This window comes from Nyctereutes procyonoides, unplaced genomic scaffold, assembly GCF_905146905.1.
Source record: "Nyctereutes procyonoides isolate TBG_1078 unplaced genomic scaffold, NYPRO_anot_genome, whole genome shotgun sequence".
Taxonomy (NCBI): Eukaryota; Metazoa; Chordata; class Mammalia; order Carnivora; family Canidae; genus Nyctereutes; species Nyctereutes procyonoides.
The window spans coordinates 14,817,052-14,834,891 of NW_026575144.1; the positions used below are offsets into that span (position 1 = coordinate 14,817,052).

Consider the following 17,840-nt stretch of genomic DNA (forward strand, 5'->3'; position numbering starts at 1 on the left):
GGTTTATTAACTTGCTGAAACAAGTAAGACCACTCATCAGAATAACTGGGGGAGTCTAACTGAAAAAAAAGGGAGGGGGGAAGAGACAGGGATAGCATAGGATTGGGTGGAGTATAGGTAAGAATTGAGCAGGCTCTGGTTTGGGCTATGAAGCCAACTTTAAGGTCTAGAATCCTTGAGAACTACAAAGTCAACTTAAATATGGAATGGTATATCTAAAAACCCCTTATCTGAAGTTCTATACCTGGATTGGAAAAGTATCAAAATGACCTACCTGACTCAGCTCAGTCAGGCAGGACAGGGATAGTCCATTCTTACTGATAGAATTTCAAACAACAAAGCTTTTCAGAAGGTTTTTGAAGGTTTTTCACCCTACATCCTTTTATTATTAATCAACAAAAGCAGTTTTTACAGATTCACAATGGGTATCTATCTCTGTGTACTGAAATTCTTCTCAACTTTAAGATTCAGCATAAATGTTACCTCCCTGAGTTATTATTCAATTTCTCTTGGGTGGGTGAAAGAGGCCTCTTATTTTCAACCAGTGGTAACAACATCACAGGTATTATGTACTTTAATCATGTACCAGACCCCATTAAATGTCTGTGTCATCTCATTTGATCCTCACAACAAACCATTTGATCCCCTGAGCTACTACATAGAAAACTGAGGCTTAGAAATTAACATGCCTATGGAATTTGCTCTATTATCGGATGTATTTTCATTTTGCCTTATTTCATTTTGCCTTATCATCGTCAGTATTATCATGTTTAGTTTTTGAAGCATCAGCACTCTTTCTGAGACCACCTGCTTTCTGTGTGGTAGACTCTCAATACACAGGGTACTGAATAACAAGTAAACTGGAACATGCACTTTCATTGGGTCGTCTGCCACCCTGGGTTTGGGGGAATCTTCTGGGCAGCGCAGGGGTAGAGAGCTTGCCTAGGTCTGGGTGGGCGGACCAAACCCTCGCCTAGGAGCTTCACGCCTGAGCTCCAGCAGCTCAGCGCATCCCGCGGAGGCGGGACTTCCTGTCTTCCTAAAGAAGTACTTCCGGCCAGAGCCGGAAGCCTCGCTACGGGCCGGCGCGTGTGAGGGGCGCGCCTCCGACCACCTGGGCTAGCCACGGGCAGGTGAGCTTCGGAGGGGCTGAGGGGCTGCAGGGGCTGCCGGAGCTGCAGGAGCCGAGCGTTCGTGGCCGGCCTGTGGCCGGTGCGTCACCCTGCGGGGCTTCGGTGCTCCTGTCGTCTCCTAGAAAGTCCTCGGGTTGTCGGAGTCGGGCGTTGCCTGCTGCCTGCCTGCCTGCCTGCCGCCCCGCCCCGACCCGACCCGACCCGGGCGCGCCGGCGGGGAGGGAGTCCGGCCGGGGGCCGCAGCTCGGGCGGCGGGCGTGGGAGCGGAAAGGCCGGTGCCGCCCAGCGGGCGCGGAAGACGTGGAATTGCTCAGGTTAGAGAAGCAGCCCTCAAGTTCCAAATCCTTGATCGGACGAAGGAGGAGTCACGGGAAGCAGGTGGAGAACTAGTGCTGACCACCAGCTGGGGGCGGGTCCGCACCGGGCTGTGATATCGCGGTCCCCAGAGGAGCGGCAGCCGGTCGGGAGCTCAGGGTTCACAGATGCCGGACTGTTCAGGGGAAGACAGAAGAGATCAAGATTAAGAGAGCTGACTTCTTGTGTGTCTGACGTCAGTATAGCCAAGGCCGCTGTCATGCGATATTTGTCTCAAGGTTGCCCACCGGTTTGCTTTTCACCTTTCTCTCTGCTTTTATAAACAGCGTACCACTGGGTGTTTTTTGAAAACCCGAGTTGGCAGTCTCTGCCTTTTGACAGGCGACGTTTTTTACTTATTCTTTGTCATTACAGAGATATTTGTTCAGGCCCAAACTTTTGGAGTCACCCATGACTCATCTCTTTCATGCCACACATGTAACCTATCAGCAGATCCTGTGCGCTTCGCCTTCAAAATCTGTCCAGACTCCCGACCCTTTCTCACCACTTCACTTGTCCAATTTACAAGCTGCCTCTCACCTGGATTACTTCAGTGGCCACCTAACTTGTCTGCTTTTTCTTCCTTCTTTTATCTTTTCTCCTCACAGCATCTAGAGTGATCCTCCTACCAAAAAAAATCCTCTTAAAAAAAACCCTGCAGGAACTACCCATTTCACTCAGTAAAAGCAAAGGTTGGTAGAGTGGCCCCGAGGTCCTTAAGATCCCCTCCTGCTTTACCTCTAATCTCCTCTCTTGCTACTCCTCTTTGCTCTACTGTATGGCCTCAAGCACATCCCAGCCTCAAGATATTTGCGCTTGGGGTTCCTTTGCCCGGATTGCTCTCCCCTCGTCTGTCACATGGTTCAATCTTCCTTCATATTTTTGGGGGATATTACCTTCTCAGTGAGGGCCTCTCCAACATATGCTTCCCTTACAGCTCCATTGCACTCATTGTCCTTGCGCTTACCATCATACTTATGGCATGCCACGTGGTTTATTTATTTATCTGGGTTACTGTGTTTCCCCCACTGGGGTAGAAGCTTCATGAGGTCAGATATTTTTATATGTTTAGTTTACTGCTGTATTCCTAGTGCTTAAAACAGTATCTGGGTTTTAGTAGACTTTCCAAAATAGTTGAGTGAATGGCTTTGGACTTGTTCTGCCATCTACATTATGTACTTTCTGTGCTTTTTTTTTTTTTTTCTCCTTGCCTTTTTTTTTAATTGAAGTTTGATTTTGTTTTGTCTTTTCATTTTTTTTTTCTGTTTGTCTTTCAAACATATATTACTCTGCTCTATTTCTGTACTTATAGGGCTAATCTTTTAATTTTAATTTTTAATTACACTATGCATACTTAAATTGAATCTAATTCAATCTTAAGCAAACCTTAACCCTGTAGGACAATATTGTTTTTACCTTTAAATTATGGATTTTATTTTATAGATTTTATTTATCTATTTGAGAGAGAGAAAGTGAGAGAGAGAGTGTGTGAGTGAGCATGAGCAGGGTGAGGGGCAGAGGGAAAAGCAAACTCCCCACTGAACAGGGATCCCAATATGGGCCTCATTCTGGGACTCTGGGATCATGACCTGAGCTGAAGGCAGGTGCCTAACCTGCTGAGCCACCCAGGCATCCCTAAGTTATGGATTTTAAACAGGCTTCTTGGATCATCTCAATACTTATTTTGTAAGATGTAAATGTTCAACAATAAAACTAGAGTTGTTATTATTTTCTGGTGGTTTTGATTTTTTTTTTCTTTTTCATTTGTTAAATTCAGTTTATCTTACGGTTTATTTTTTCAAAGATTTATTTATTTGGGAGAGAGAGAGAGAGAGACAGTGCCTGGGGCCAGGAGAAGAGGCAGAGAGAGTCCCAAGCAGATTCCACGCTGAGCCTGGATACCCATGGAGGGCTTGAAGTGGGCTCAATCTCACAACCCTGAGATCCCGACCTGAGTGGAAATCAAGAGTCAGATGCTCAACCAACTGTGCCACCCAGGCCCCCTTCACACACTTTAATAGACTATTTGTTGCACACTTAGCACTTCAGAGTTTATTTTTAAAAAATATATGCTACTTTCCCTACTTTAGCATTTTACTGGGAAATATGCAAGAGAGTCCACTAGAAAACAATATGGTAGTAAGTGTGAAATGAGTATGAATCAGAATGAAACTAAAAATACACTATATGTTAACTGACTTGAATTTAAATTAAGAGAAAAAAAAAAAAGGAATATGACCCAGAGTAAATAGGGTCTACCGGAAAGGAGAAACTTCATAGTTTGCCAGTTATGAGGAGTGGCTGGGATGGATTTGTGGAGGAGTGATTTGAGGAGATTTGCTGATATTTGAAAGTGTTTAGAGAAGGGGCACAAAGTTATTGATTAATTTTCTCTTTCATATAAGTTTGTCATAAAAATTGTGGGTTTGGTGTAGATTTAAGTCATTGGTGTTGTAGAGAGAAGGCATGCCTATGGCCTCTTAGGAAGTGCTTAAAGCTTTTTGGAGGGCCTACTAAAAATTACATGAGATGATTCAGTATGTGGAGGCAAAGAAACTACTGTGAGGATGCAGTAAACTTGGAGACAGGCTTTGACATTAGGCATAAAAAGACAGCAAGACATTATGGTAAGTGAAATAAGCCAGTCACAAAGACAAATGGTGTTTGATTCTACTTATGTGAGATACCTAGAGTCAAGTTCATAGAAAGTAGAGGCAGGGTAGAGAGAGGGATATGGGAGTTGTTTTACTGAGTATAGAGTTTCAGTTGGGCCAGATGAGAAAATTTTGGTGATTGGTTGCACAACAATGTGAATATATCTAATGCCACTGAACTATACCCTTTAAAATGGTTAAGATGATACATTTTATGTGTATTTTACTACAAATTAAAAAGAGCTTTTTTAAAAAGAACAGTAGACAAGTTTGTTAAAAATTGGGCTGAATAACAGGTCCCTCACTGGCTCAGTTGGTATAGCATGCGACTCCATCTTGGGGTTATGAGTTTGAGCCCTGCATGGAGTGTAGACCTTACTTAAAAAAAAAAATTGGGTTAAATATTTGGAAATTGTTACATTTGGGGTGGTAATTTAAAAGCAGATGACATTTTGCCCTTAAATGTTTAAAGATACCCGTGTTCTCTAGTTTCTCCAGTGAGACTGCAATCAATGAAACCTTTGTACATTTCCCTACCTAGAAATTTTTTTTTCTTACTCTTTGCTCTCCATTCCTAACAGCTTAATCAGGGCATAGTTTCCACATGGAGGCTTCTCTCACTCTTAACCCACATCGTTTCTTCTCAATCACTGTATTTGTTCCTTGCATTTTTAATTGTAGGTCTTAGTGTTTTGCTGTTGGTTATCTCTCCCAACTAGACTGTAAGTTCCTTATAAGAACATGTCTTCTACTTCCTTGTATTCTTTGTGACAGAAAGGCTTAATAAATGTAAGGATTCATAGCTTGTTAGTGTCTGAGCCAAGATCACTATCTGGAGCTCCTAAATCTCAGTTAACTGTGGTTCCCACTGATAACTGAGTTTTCTGTTCGATAGGTGTCAGTGTGTGAACGATCTTCGGACTTCGCACCAATTATTTTGGTACAATTTTGAATGAACATCAGAGGAAGACTTAGGGGCATATATTTGGAAAGATAATGAAAGTCGTATTAAAAACTTTTTTCTAATTATTCACAAAGTGCTAGTATTTTTATCTTTTCTGTTGTGCATCAGATGTCTTTTTGGATCTCCTGGTGGTTAAAGAAAGTGGGAAATGTGATAAATGATTTTGGAATCCAAACCTGTGAGCAGTAGCTTACTGTGATTAAACTATGTCAGCTACTGATATTCTGAACTTGTAATATATTTCTTTGAATTTATGAAATATTTCCCCTGTATCTAAATATAGAATCTAATTTATGGTATTAATGATCTTAATCTTAATCATTAGATCTTAGTGACTAATGTTGATTGTTTACATTGAGCACTTCTACACATAAAATCTCATTTAATTTTCACAACAGCCCTATGAAGTAGTTCCTAATACCATCTACATTTTACAGATGAGGAAACAGAGACAAAGAGAGATTAAATTATCCAGTGTCCCATAGCTAGCATGTAGTGGACAAGATTGAATTTCTCTCCAGCAGACTGGCTACATATAATGTAAATAGGAACAAATATGATCCCAATCCCTTTGTGGTTTTCAGAATTCTTTCAGTTGTAGGAGAAAGAAACTCTGTTCAAACTGATGTAAACAGAAGAAAAACTTTACTGTTTCATTTACTGGGTTAATGAAAGGCATAGTTGGATCAACTCTACTTTCCTTTTTGGCCTTATCTTCAGACAAATTTCTTCCACATAGTGGCAGTGTTACCTCTCAGCGAGGCCAGGTTTAAGTGGTCCTTTTGTTTTAGGGTCTTGGGAAAGAGAAAGATGGATCCTCTCTTCAAGAGCCCATGTCATTTTCTAAAAACACTGACTCTTCTTGGGTTAGGATCTTTACATATGGACCGGTGGCTGCATGCAAGGAAGCAGAGGTGAGGAGTCATCATATTGGCCAGCCTGGACCATGTGTGGTGAGTGAGTAATGACTCACCAGGCAGAGGGAGTGTACTTCCCACAAGGGGAAGCTGCAGGCCTAAAATAGCAGAAAAGAAGTGAGAACTGCTTCAATAATGTAGATAGAGCTTTTGCTCTTTGTTAGGTGCCCTTGCCAGGTTAAGATTCTTCCACTCTTAAAACAGTAACAGTTATTTTTATTTATGTTTTTAAAATATTTATTCATGAGAGACACACAGAGAGAGAGGCAGAGACGTAGGCAGAGAGAGAAGCAGGCTCCATGCAGGGAGCCTGGTGCTGGACGATCCAGGGTTTCCAGGATCATGCCCTGGCCCAAAGGCAGGCGCCAAACCAGGCATCCCAGTATCAGTTATTTTTAGAAGAATTGAAGAAATTGTTAATATTTTGAATCAATGTTTGTAGGCAAGATAAGGAAAATGAAAGCACTGTGTAAAGAGCTATATAATTTAGTTTAAATTATTTACTTTGTTGATGTTGGAGACTTACCACGAAACTCCTCTCATGTCCTCAAATTTTCTTTGATTATTTATGTTGGATAAAGACCACGTTAGCAGTCTAATAAAGCCTGTGAGCTCTTTAGATTTTTTTTTGTTGTTGTTAGTTAGTTTGTTTTTTTTTTTTAAGTTTATTTGAGTGAGTGAGAAGAGCAAGAGAGCTAGAAAGAGCAAGAGAAAGCACAAGTGGGGGCGGGGAGGGGGAGAAGCAGACTCCTCGCTGCGCAGGGAGCCCAATGTGTAGCTGCATCCCAGGACCCCGGAATCATTACCTAACCTGAAGGCTGACTGAACCACCCAGGCACCCCAGAATTTTTTTTTAAAGATTTTTATTTATTTTATTCATAGAGACAGAGAGAGAGAGAGAGAGAGAGAGAGAGAGAGAGGCAGAGACACAGGCAGAGGGAGAAGCAGGCTCCACGCAGGGAACCTGACATGGGACTTGATCCCGCGTCTCCAGGATCACACCCTGGGCTGCAGGTGGCACTAAACCGCTGCGCCCGAATTTTTGTTTTAAGATTTTATTTTTAAGTAATTTCTACATCCAATGTGAGACTCGAATCAGAACCCTGAGATCAAGAGTCACACACTCTACTGGCTGAGCCCATTGGGTGTCCCTAAAATGTTTTTTAAATGTTTTTAAATACAGAAAACACATAGGATTTCATTTAAAAAACTTAAAAAACTCAGCACCCCAAACCCAAATAATCCAGCTAAGAAATGGGCAGATTATATGAATAGATATTTTCCAAAGAAGACCTACAGATGCCTAACAGACACATGAAAAGATGATAAGCCTCAGTCACCATCAGGGAAATGAAAATCAAAACCGCAATGAAATACCACCTCAGACTTGTCAGAATGGCTAAAATTCACAACACAGGAAACAAGGTGTTGGTAAGGATGCGATCCAGCAATTGCACTACTAGGTATTTATCCAAAGGATACAAAAATACAGATTCGAAGAGAGTACATGCACCCCGATGTTTATATCAGCATTATCAACAAGAGCCAAATTATGGAAAGAGCCCAAATGTCCAGACACGAATGAATAGATAAAGAAGATGTGGAATGAATATATATATTCATACATACACATACACCATGAATATTACTCAGCCATCAGAAAGAATGAAATCTTGCCATTTGCAACAATGTGGTTGGAGCTAAAGAGTATAATGCTAAGCAAAATAAGTCAGAGAAGAACAAATACGATCTGATTATACTCCTGTGTGACTTAAGAAAGAAACATAGAGGGGGGAAACAAGACTCCTAATTATAAGGAACCAACTGATGGTTCCCAGAGAGCAGGTGGGTGGGGGATGGGTGAAATAGGTGATGGAGATTAAGGAGGGCACTTTTATGAGCACTGGATGTTGTATGGAAGTTCTGAATCACTAAATTCTACCCCTGAAACTAATACTACACTGTATGTTAACTAACTGAAATTTAAATAAATAAAAACTTAGGAGAGAAAAAAAGAAAATACATAAGACTTCAAGTGAAATTCAGTTATGTGAAATAGTTATCAAAATACTTAAAAACTACTATTGTAATTTTGAAATAGTGATGTGTGCCAAGTATATCTGGAGATATCTGTAATAGCTGTAATGTGATATAAAATATGATCACAGGTGCTGCTAATCCAATTGATTTTTTTGACCTACATGCACAATTTTGGAAAATGCTAAATTTCAGTTAGAAATTAGTGACAATCTTCAGTTAGAAGATACCTTGAGAACCTATGTGCTTACAGTAAAAAAAAATACCTCACTTAGTCTCTGTCCAGGTAATCAGCCCAGTATTCCAACTCCTGATGAAAATGAAGTTTCACTGTTCTTGTTAGTTGTCCCTGATCCCCAGTTGCATGACTTGTACTATATGTTTCTTTGACCAGGCTTCTTAGATGCAATCTTTGGGTTTCTGAGAAACATCCACTTGGACTGCCCACTGTTGTGCTATTCCCACTTATTGGGAGAGCCATCTATATTTTCTTGAATCCATTAATGCCAGGTATTAACCATGACCTCCCTTCTTCAGTCTGAATTTCTGGTGGTCATGACTTCATGTAGATATATTTCCTCACATCTTTTCCCCCCAGTTTTTATTAATTAATTTATTTTAGAGAGAGTGAGGAGTGGTGGAGAGGAGGGGGAGAGAAAGAGGCAGAGAATTCCAAGTAGACTCCATGCTGAGTGCAGAGCCAAACATTGGGCTTGATCTCATGACCCGTGTGATCATGATCTGACCTGAAACCAAGAGTCCAATGCTTAACCAACTGAGCCACCCAGGTGCCCCCCCCATCTTTTATTCCTAATAAGTGTAGATAATAACTCAGATCTGAGCCCACCTCCTTTCTTGTCTTCCCGGATAATGATCAGCCCTATCCTAAAGTAGTTTGCTTCTCAGAATGAAGAAAAATAGTTACCAATAGGAATCAAGAAAACATTATTGAAAGGAATGGATACTAAAATGTTATAAAGAGGGAAACATTGCTCATAACACTATTGAAATTGGATGCTGTTGAGAAGAAAGAGTGTTATATAGAACCATAAAGATCCATAAAGGGACTCCTGGGTGGCTCAGCAGTTGAGCATCTGCCTTTGGCTCAGGGCATGATCCCGGTCCAGGGATTGAGTCCAATGTCAGGCTCACTGTGAGGAGCCTGCTTCTCTCTCTGTGTATGTCTCTGCCTCTCTCTGTGTGTCTCTCATGAATAAATAAATAAAATCATTTTTTTAAAAAAAAAAGCTATACACACACACACACACACACACACATATGGAAATAGCCAAAAGATTTTAGGAGGAAGTTGTGCAAAAGCACCATACCTGAATGTATGGTCTCAATTTCCTTTCCAGGAAGATAAATGCGATACTGTGAATATCGATCACTACAATTTGCTGGGATAAATTTATTATTGGAATGGAGATCTTTGTCTTTGTTCACAATAATCCAGTATATAATTTGAGAGCTAAAGAGTGTGTATCAGGAAGATTATATATATATATATATATATATATATATATATATATATATATATATATGTGTGTGTGTGTGTGTGTGTGTGTGTGTGTGTATATATGTACACAGATACATACTTGTTTGGGGCCAAGAGTCATGTCATTAGAGTAAAAAGCATGAGAGATAGTAAAAGGACTAAGGAGTAGAAGAGATCTATAGATTTTGCTATACATCACTTGGTAAGGAGAATAAGGTTGTTGCTTTTATAGAGTATAAAAGAAGCACAAAATTATAAAAGGCACAAAAATAAGATAAATGATGGAAGATTTCAGCTGTCTTAAATTCTGCTAGAAGCTTATCTTTTCTCTGGAAAGGACCTAATTTGTGTGAGTGTGGGGCAAGGTGGAGGTAGGGAGAGGGGACCATGTAAGTTTCTTAGAAGAAACAAAATGAGAGGAAAGATTTCTTTCTTTTGAATTCTCATCAACAAGGAGGAAGAAACAGGTGAAGTGGAAGAGCCTGAAATATTGTGGAAAAAGAAACTGCTATTTTTGAGAGTCTTCCCAAATGACTAAGATGTTGGATATAATCAAACTCCTTCCCAGGGCATTAGGAAGGTATATTTTGAAAAATGGAGAAGAAATGCCATATTCTTAATGATTCAGTGTCCCAATTAAAGATTTTATTTACTTTAGAAAGAGAGAAAGAGGGATCCCTGGGTGGCGCAGCGGTTTAGCGCCTGCCTTTGGCCCAGGGCACGATCCTGGAGACCTGGGATCGAATCCCACGTCGGGCTCCCGATGCATGGAGCCTGCTTCTCCCTCTGCCTATGTCTCTGCCTCTCTCTCTCTCTCTGTGACTATCATAAATAAATAAAAATTAAAAAAAAAAAAGAAAGAAAGAGAGAAAGAGTGCATGTGCATTACCAAATATGAGCAAGGGGCGGAGGGAGAGAATCTCAGGCTAATTCCCCACTGAGTGTAGAGCCCAATGTGGGGCTCAACCTCACAACACTGAGATCTTGACCTGACCCAAAATCAAGAGTTGGATGCTTAACTGGCTGAGCCACCCAGACACCCTCAGTGTCCCAATTAAAGCTGAAGCAAATCAAAACTCTACAAAACTTAAAATATTGGTAATTAAATTTCCCATTATTTTTTTAATTGGGCTAAAATACAGATAATATTGACCATCTTTTTTAAGATTTTAAGTAATCTTTACACCCAGCATGGGCTTGAATTCACAACCCTGAGTTCAAGAGTGGCATGCTCCACTGACTGAGCCAGACAGAACCCCCAGACTATTTGAACAATTTTTAAGTGTACTACAGTTTAGTAGTGTTAAGTATATTCATATTACTGTGCAACCATCCCCACCATCGGTCTCCAGAACTTTCATTTTTCAAAACTGAAACTTAGGCATTAACACTTTCCCTCTCCTCACAGCCCTTGGTAACCACAATTCTACTTTCTCTCTCTATGAATTTGACTACTTTAGATGCTTCTTTTAAGTAGAATCATACAGTATTTGTCTTTACTGGCTTATTTCACTTAGCATGATGTCCTCAGGGTTCATCTATGTTGTAGCATGTAGCAGAAATCCCTTCTTAAGGCTGAATAACATTCCATCATATGCTTACACCACATTGATATTTGGATTGATATTTGTTTTTTGTTTTCTTTTTTTTAAAAGATTTTATTTATTTATTCATGAAAGACACAGAGAGAGAGGCAGAGGCACCGGCAAAGGGAGAAGCAGGCTCCACACAGGAAGCCTGATGTTGGACTTGATCCTGGGACTCTGGAATCACACCCTGAGCCAAAGGCGGACGCTCAACCACTGAGCCACCTAGGCGTCCCTGGATTGATATTTGGATTAGCTCTTTGTGAGTAATAGCACTGTGGACATGGTTATAAAATATCTGCTTGTGTCCTTCCTTTCAGTTCTTTTTAAAGTATTTTATTTGAGGGATTATGTAGTCATTTCATGGTGAAGAGCATATAGGAAACAGTTTAGATTTTAAAAACAGATTGAGGGATCCCTGGGTGGCACAGCGGTTTGGCACCTGCCTTTGGCCCAGGGCGCGATCCTGGAGACCCAGGATCAAGTCCCACATCAGGCTCTCTGCATGGAGCCTGCTTCTCCCTCTGCCTGTGTCTCTGTCTCTGTCTCTCTCTCTGTGTCTCTCATGAATAAATAAATAAAATCTTTAAAAATAAATAAATAAAATAAAATAAAAACAGATTGAGAAAAAGACCAATAAACCAACAGGAAAATAGGTAAAGGATGCGAACAGGTAGTTTAGAGAAAAGGTAATCAAAATGAATAGATGCCCAGTTTCCCTCATAAAAGGAATTGTTTTATTTATTTATTTATTTATTTATTTATTTATTTATTTATTTATTTATTTATTTATTTATGATAGTCACAGAGAGAGAGAGAGAGAGGCAGAGACACAGGCAGAGGGAGAAGCAGGCTCCATGCACTGGGAGCCCTACGTGGGACTCGTCCCGGGTCTCCAGGATCGCGCCCTGGGCCAAAGGCAGGCGCTAAACCGCTGCGCCACCCAGGGGTCCCTCATAAAAGGAATTGTAAGTAAAATGCATGTTTCACTTATCAGACTGAAAGGTTACCAAAAATTTGTTAATCTGGAAGGGCAATGTGATGATACAGGGGCTCATATAGTGCTAATGGGATATAAATTGGTATAGCCACTAAAAAGGGATATTTGTTATTACTTATCAACATTAAAAGTGCTCATACCCTTTGACTTAGCAATACCCATTTTGAGAAGGTTTCCTGCAGATGTTTCTGCATGGGTATAAAAACATAAATGAGTAGGTTTAATCTTTGCAGTATTATTTGTAATAGCAAAAACTTGGGAGTAACCTAAGTCTACCAGTTTGAAGACTGGTTAAATCATGGTGTATTTATACAAATACTATGCAGCCACATAAGATTTAAAAAAACTTAACTTTCGAGGTTATATTATTGAATGAAAATGTAAGGAACAGGACCACATATATAGTATGGTGTCATTTGTGTAAAGAACAAAATGGTGTGTATAAGCATAAAATATGTATGTTTATGTCATAAAGCTGTTGCCAGTGGGAAAAGATAATGACAAGTGGGAGTGGAAGGGAAGCTTTCACTATATTCCCTTTTATACTTTTGAGTATCATCTATTTAAAAAATTAAGTGAGAAAGATAGGCCTAGAAAAATATGAGGATGACTAAAATGGAAAAAGAGACCATCTAACTAGTGACTTTCAGACACTTGAATAGGCTTAAGAAAAATATCAGTAAGGTTGTGCCTTGAAATCAACTTGTGAAAAAATGTGAAGATGGGAAAAGAAGCTTTTAGAATTGATTTAGACTAAAAAGTAGTACAAGAAAGTCTACTCCTTGCGTCTAATAGTATATGTCTTTTAACTTAAATCCTGAATATTTTGGAACATAGGAAGCACCCAGATACTCACTGCCTTTGTTTAATGATTGTTAATATCTTGCCACCTTTGCTTCATCTTTTAAAAATATTTTTCAAAATTTGTTATTTAAATTCAGTTTGCCAACATGTAGTATGATGCCCGGTGCTCATCCTATCAAGTGCCCGTCTTAAAAATAGATTTAATGTAGCATAAGAGATGACAGAAAAGTGGCAGATTGATTCAGTTTCTTATCTTTTGTCATTTCTATGGAGAATGATTTCCTGTCTTGTCAAAAAAAAAAAAAGTCTGGTTAAAAGCATGTTGAAGATAAAAAGACATAAGATAGTATTTGGCCATTTTGAATTAGTCTATTCTAGGGGCGCCTGTGTGACTCAGTTTGTTAAGCATCTGCCTTCCGTTTGGGTCATGATTTTGGGGTCCTGGGATGGAGCCCTGGATCCATGACAGGCTACCAGTTCAGCAAGGAGTCTGCTTGGCCCTCTCCCTCTGTCCCCTCCCCCACTTATGTGTGTGCTTGCACCCTCTCTCAAATACATAAGTAAATCTTTAAATTAGTCTGTATTCCAGGAGAAATTACATCTAGAAATTTATAAAACAACTGGCAAATATGATTGTAAAAATTCCTGTTCTTAACCTTTACAGAATAATGAACAAGGGGAACTAGAACTTCTAGGAAAGATGTTTTGTGAACATTTATTTATTTATTTTTTTAATATTTTATTTTTTAAATTTTTTTAAAGATTTTATTTATTTATTTTTTTAAGATTTTACTTATTCATTCATAGAGACACAGAGAGAGAGGCAGAGACACAGGCAGAGGGAGAAGCAGGCTCCACGCAGGGAGCCCGATGTGGGACTCGATCCAGGGTCTCCAGGATCACGCCCTGGGCTGCAGGCGGCGCCAAACCGCTGCACCACTGGGGCTGCCCGTTTTGTGAACATTTAGAAGTGATCCTAAGGAGCTAGGAAGAGTTTAGTGAGTCTTGGCTAAATTTACTTTTTTGTTGGTTTGGATTGTAATTCCCTGGAAGGTCAGGGAAACTTGCAGAGAACAGTGCATTATTTCCTTTCTCTTTTCATCATCTTTCCTTTCCACCCCTCCTCATTATTATTAATAGAACAAATAAAGAACAAATAACTATTCCTTTCAAATATATTCCTACAACTCAGGTGTATAAGTAAAAGAGGATATGTCTTCCCTTATCCCATGCCTCTGACTGACAGTATATTCTGGGACTGATGGTGGGGTTGGATTTCAGGAGAGCATTTTACAAAGTTCATGATGTTCTTGCATGTGAACTGGATAATAGGAGGACTTTTAACTAAAATAACATTTTACCCACAATTTGTATGGGTTCTGTCTTTGGTCAGGGGTTATATATATATATATATATATACACATATATATATATATATGTCATATGTATGTAACACAGACATATATTGTCTTTGATCTTAGAAAAATTGGATAGGACAGAACTGGGAGAAGTAACCAATGTTGGATTGTTCAATGTGTAATATATATAAATGTAGAGTCCTACATTTACACATCATATTATGATGTGTTAAGTCCTACCTCAATAATTAGTTATGCAGGGGGCACCTGGCTCAATAGTAGAGTGTACAACTCTTGATCTTGGGGTTGTGAGTTCAAACCCCAATTGGGTATAGAGATTGCTTTAAAAATAAGTTAGCTGTACAAGAATAGGATAGAGAAGACCTGATTTGAAAGTTCTTCATGAGAATTTATGACTATAGAAACAAGTAAACAAGTAGATTTTCTCTTAGTGTCAGTGTCAGTATGTAACCTTTTTTTGATGAATGGATGGTTTGGCCATGGTTTTCTCAAATCTTAAATATTATTAATTCACTTGGAATGTCTCAATTTTTCCCAAGGAGATACTTCAAAGGACAAGAATAACTTAAAAATGAAAGGTGTTTTTAACTGTTTTCTTTGGGATAGTAAACAATGGAAACATATAGCAATAGAGAAATGATTAGGTAAGTTGTGGTATCCATAGGTCAACATTGAAGAGATTAATGTGGTGATTCTGTGGCTATACAGAAAATGTTAATAAAAGAAGTAGGGCAGCTCAGCGGTTTCGTGTCGCCTTCAGCCCAGGGCGTGATCCTGGAGACCTGGGTTAGAGTCCCAGGTCAGGTTCCCTGCATGGAGCCTGCTTCTCCCTCTGCCTGTGTCTCTGCCTCTCTCTCTCTCTCTCTCTCTCTCTCTCTCTCTCTCTCTCTCTCTGTCTCTCACGAATAAATAAATAAAATCTTTTAAAATAAATAAAGTAGAACAGACATTATGTATCTATTTCAATTGTAAGAAAATTCTATTTACATCTTAATGAAAATTGAAAAAGGAATTTAAAACTAGTGAAAACTTTAAGCAAAATTATAATTAAACGTTTAAATTTTTTACATTTGAATCTTTATTATTTTTTAAAATTGTTTTTATTTTTCGGTATATTAGCTTCAGGTATATAACATAGTGATTCAGTTTCTCTATATGTTATGCTGTGCTCACCGCAAGTGAAGCTACTGTCTGTCACCACTAAATGCTATTATGATATCATTGACTATATTCCCTGTGCTGTGCCTTATATCCCTGTGACTCCTAATTCCATAACTGGAAGCCTATATCTCACATTTTGCCCATACCCCCAACCCCCTCAGCCCTGGCAAACATCAGTTCTCTGTATTTAAGGTATGCTTCTGCTTTTTGTTTGTTTATTCATTTGTTCTTTTTTTTTGTAGATTCCACATATGAGTAAAATTCTATGGCATTGGTCTTTTCCAGCCAATGGTTCAAAGCTAATGGCCAAGAAAGAATTCTTGAGACGTTTTTGGTGCAAACATGGTTTTATTAAAGCATGGAGACAGGACCGCTGGGCAGAAAGAGCTGCACTGGGATCATGGGGGGTGGCTGATTATATACTTCCAGATTGGGAGGGGGTTAGGATGGCATAAGTCTTTAAGGTTTCCAGGACCTTGAGGGGGCTAGCTACTGTTAGAAAAAGCTCATTTATTACTGTTTAGTAAAACCTTAGTCATGAGGCCCTTCAGATGTATATTGGTGGGTCATATTCTTGGGGGATGATAGCCAATATGGGAGGGTAGAGATAAAGGAAGTTTCCAAAGGAATTTTTATATGTTAAAGTAGACTTACCTGGGGGTCAGGCTAAGATTGCCTTTTGCCTTTAAGTGTCAGCATTGAGGCAGCTGAGTCCCTAGAGGAATGCCACTCTATTTCAAGGACCTATTTCAAGGACCTGTCAATGGGCTATATAAGTAGTAAGAAAATTTAATTTTTCTGTTGCCTTTGTTTCCCACACACAAACATCCTTTCAAATTATTAGTATTTTCATTTTCTTTGGGTAAATACCCAGTACTGGAATTGCTGAATCATACAGTATTTATTTTTAATCTTTTGAGGAACCTCCATACTGTTTTCTACAGTGGCTGCACCAGTGTACATTCACACCAGCAGTGCATGAGAGTTCCTTTTTCTTCACGTCCTTACCGACACTTGTTATTTCTTATCTTTGTGATACTAGTCATTCTAACAGGTTTAAGGTGATATCTCATGGTGGTTTTGGTTTATATTTCCTGGATGATGAGTGATGTTGAGCATCCTTTCATGTGTCTTTTGGTCATTTGTATATCTTCTTTGGAAAAATATTTATTCAGGTCCTTTGCCCATTTTAATTGGATTATTTGTATTTTTGGTGTTGGGTTATGTAAATTCTCTATTATTTATCTTATCAGATATGTCATTTGCAAATATCTTCTATTCAGTAGGTTGCCTTTGGTTTGTTGATTGTTTCCTTCACTGTGCAGAAACTTTTTATTTTGATAAAGTCCCAATAGTTTATTTTTGTATTTGTTTCCCTAGGCTCAGGAGACATATCTAGAAAAATGTTGCTAAGGCCAATGTCTAAGAAATTACTGCCCATTTTTTCTTCTAGGAGTTTTTGGTTTCAGGACTCAATTAAGTCTAATCAATTTTGAGTTTATTTTTGTGTATGGTATAAAAAAGTAGCTCAGTTTCTTTCATGCATGTAGCTGTCCAGTTTTCCCAACACCATTTGTTGAAGAGGCATTATATACTCTTGCATCTTTTGTCATAAATTAATTGACCATAGAAGGGTGGGTTTATTTCTGAGCTCTTGATTCCGTTCTATTGAACTCTTTTTGTGCCAGTACCACATTGTTTTGATTAGTACAGCTTTGTAATATAACTCAAAATCTGGGATTGTGATACCTCCAGGCTTGTCTTTCTCAAGATTGGTTTGGGTATTTGGGGTCTTTTGTGGTTCCATACAAATTTTAGGATTATTTGTTCTAGATCTATGAAAAATATGATTTGTATTTTGGAAAGGATTTCATTGAATCTTTTTAAAATTGATTTTTATTTATTTATTCATGAAAGACACAGAGAGAGAGGCAGAGACATAGGGAGAGAAGCAGGCTCCTCGCAGGGATCGATGAGGGCCTCGATCCCAGAACTCCTGGATCATGCCCTGAGCCGAAGGCAGACACCCAACTGCTAAGCCACCCAGGTGTCCCAACAGTTATTCTTTATTTTTTTAAAGATTTTATTTATTTATTCATGAGAGACACAGAGAAAGAGAGGCAGAGACACAGGGAGAGGGAGAAGCAGGCTCCATGCAGGGAGCCTGACGTGGGACTCGATCCCGGGTCTCCAGGATCAGGCCCTGGGCTGAGGGCGGCGCTAAACCGCTGAGCCACCCAGGCTGCCCTCAACAGTTATTCTTTAATATAAAATCTAGTCAGTTTTCAAATTTCAAATATTCTCATAATTTCTTTTACTTTAAAGTCATTTACAGTTTTTTAAAATTGGAATC

General features: G+C 39.2%; 1 protein-coding gene across 5 annotated transcripts in view; it reads left to right on the forward strand.

Annotated features, from left to right (window-relative positions):
- Positions 1-1,062: 1,062 nt before the first annotated feature.
- Positions 1,063-17,840, forward strand: part of TBCE (tubulin folding cofactor E) — a 78,770-nt gene continuing 61,992 nt past the window's right edge. Inside the window, exons 1-3 of one of the 5 annotated variants that reach the window (XM_055308807.1) lie at positions 1,072-1,133; positions 11,213-11,405; positions 11,946-12,111. In XM_055308807.1, the coding sequence (XP_055164782.1) occupies positions 12,001-12,111 (111 nt within the window). In that variant the 5' untranslated portion in view covers positions 1,072-1,133; positions 11,213-11,405; positions 11,946-12,000. Of the gene's footprint in view, positions 1,134-11,212; positions 11,406-11,945; positions 12,112-17,840 lie in introns of those variants that run through there. The other 4 variants (XM_055308808.1, XM_055308810.1, XM_055308809.1 and 1 more) reach the window with 4 other exon arrangements.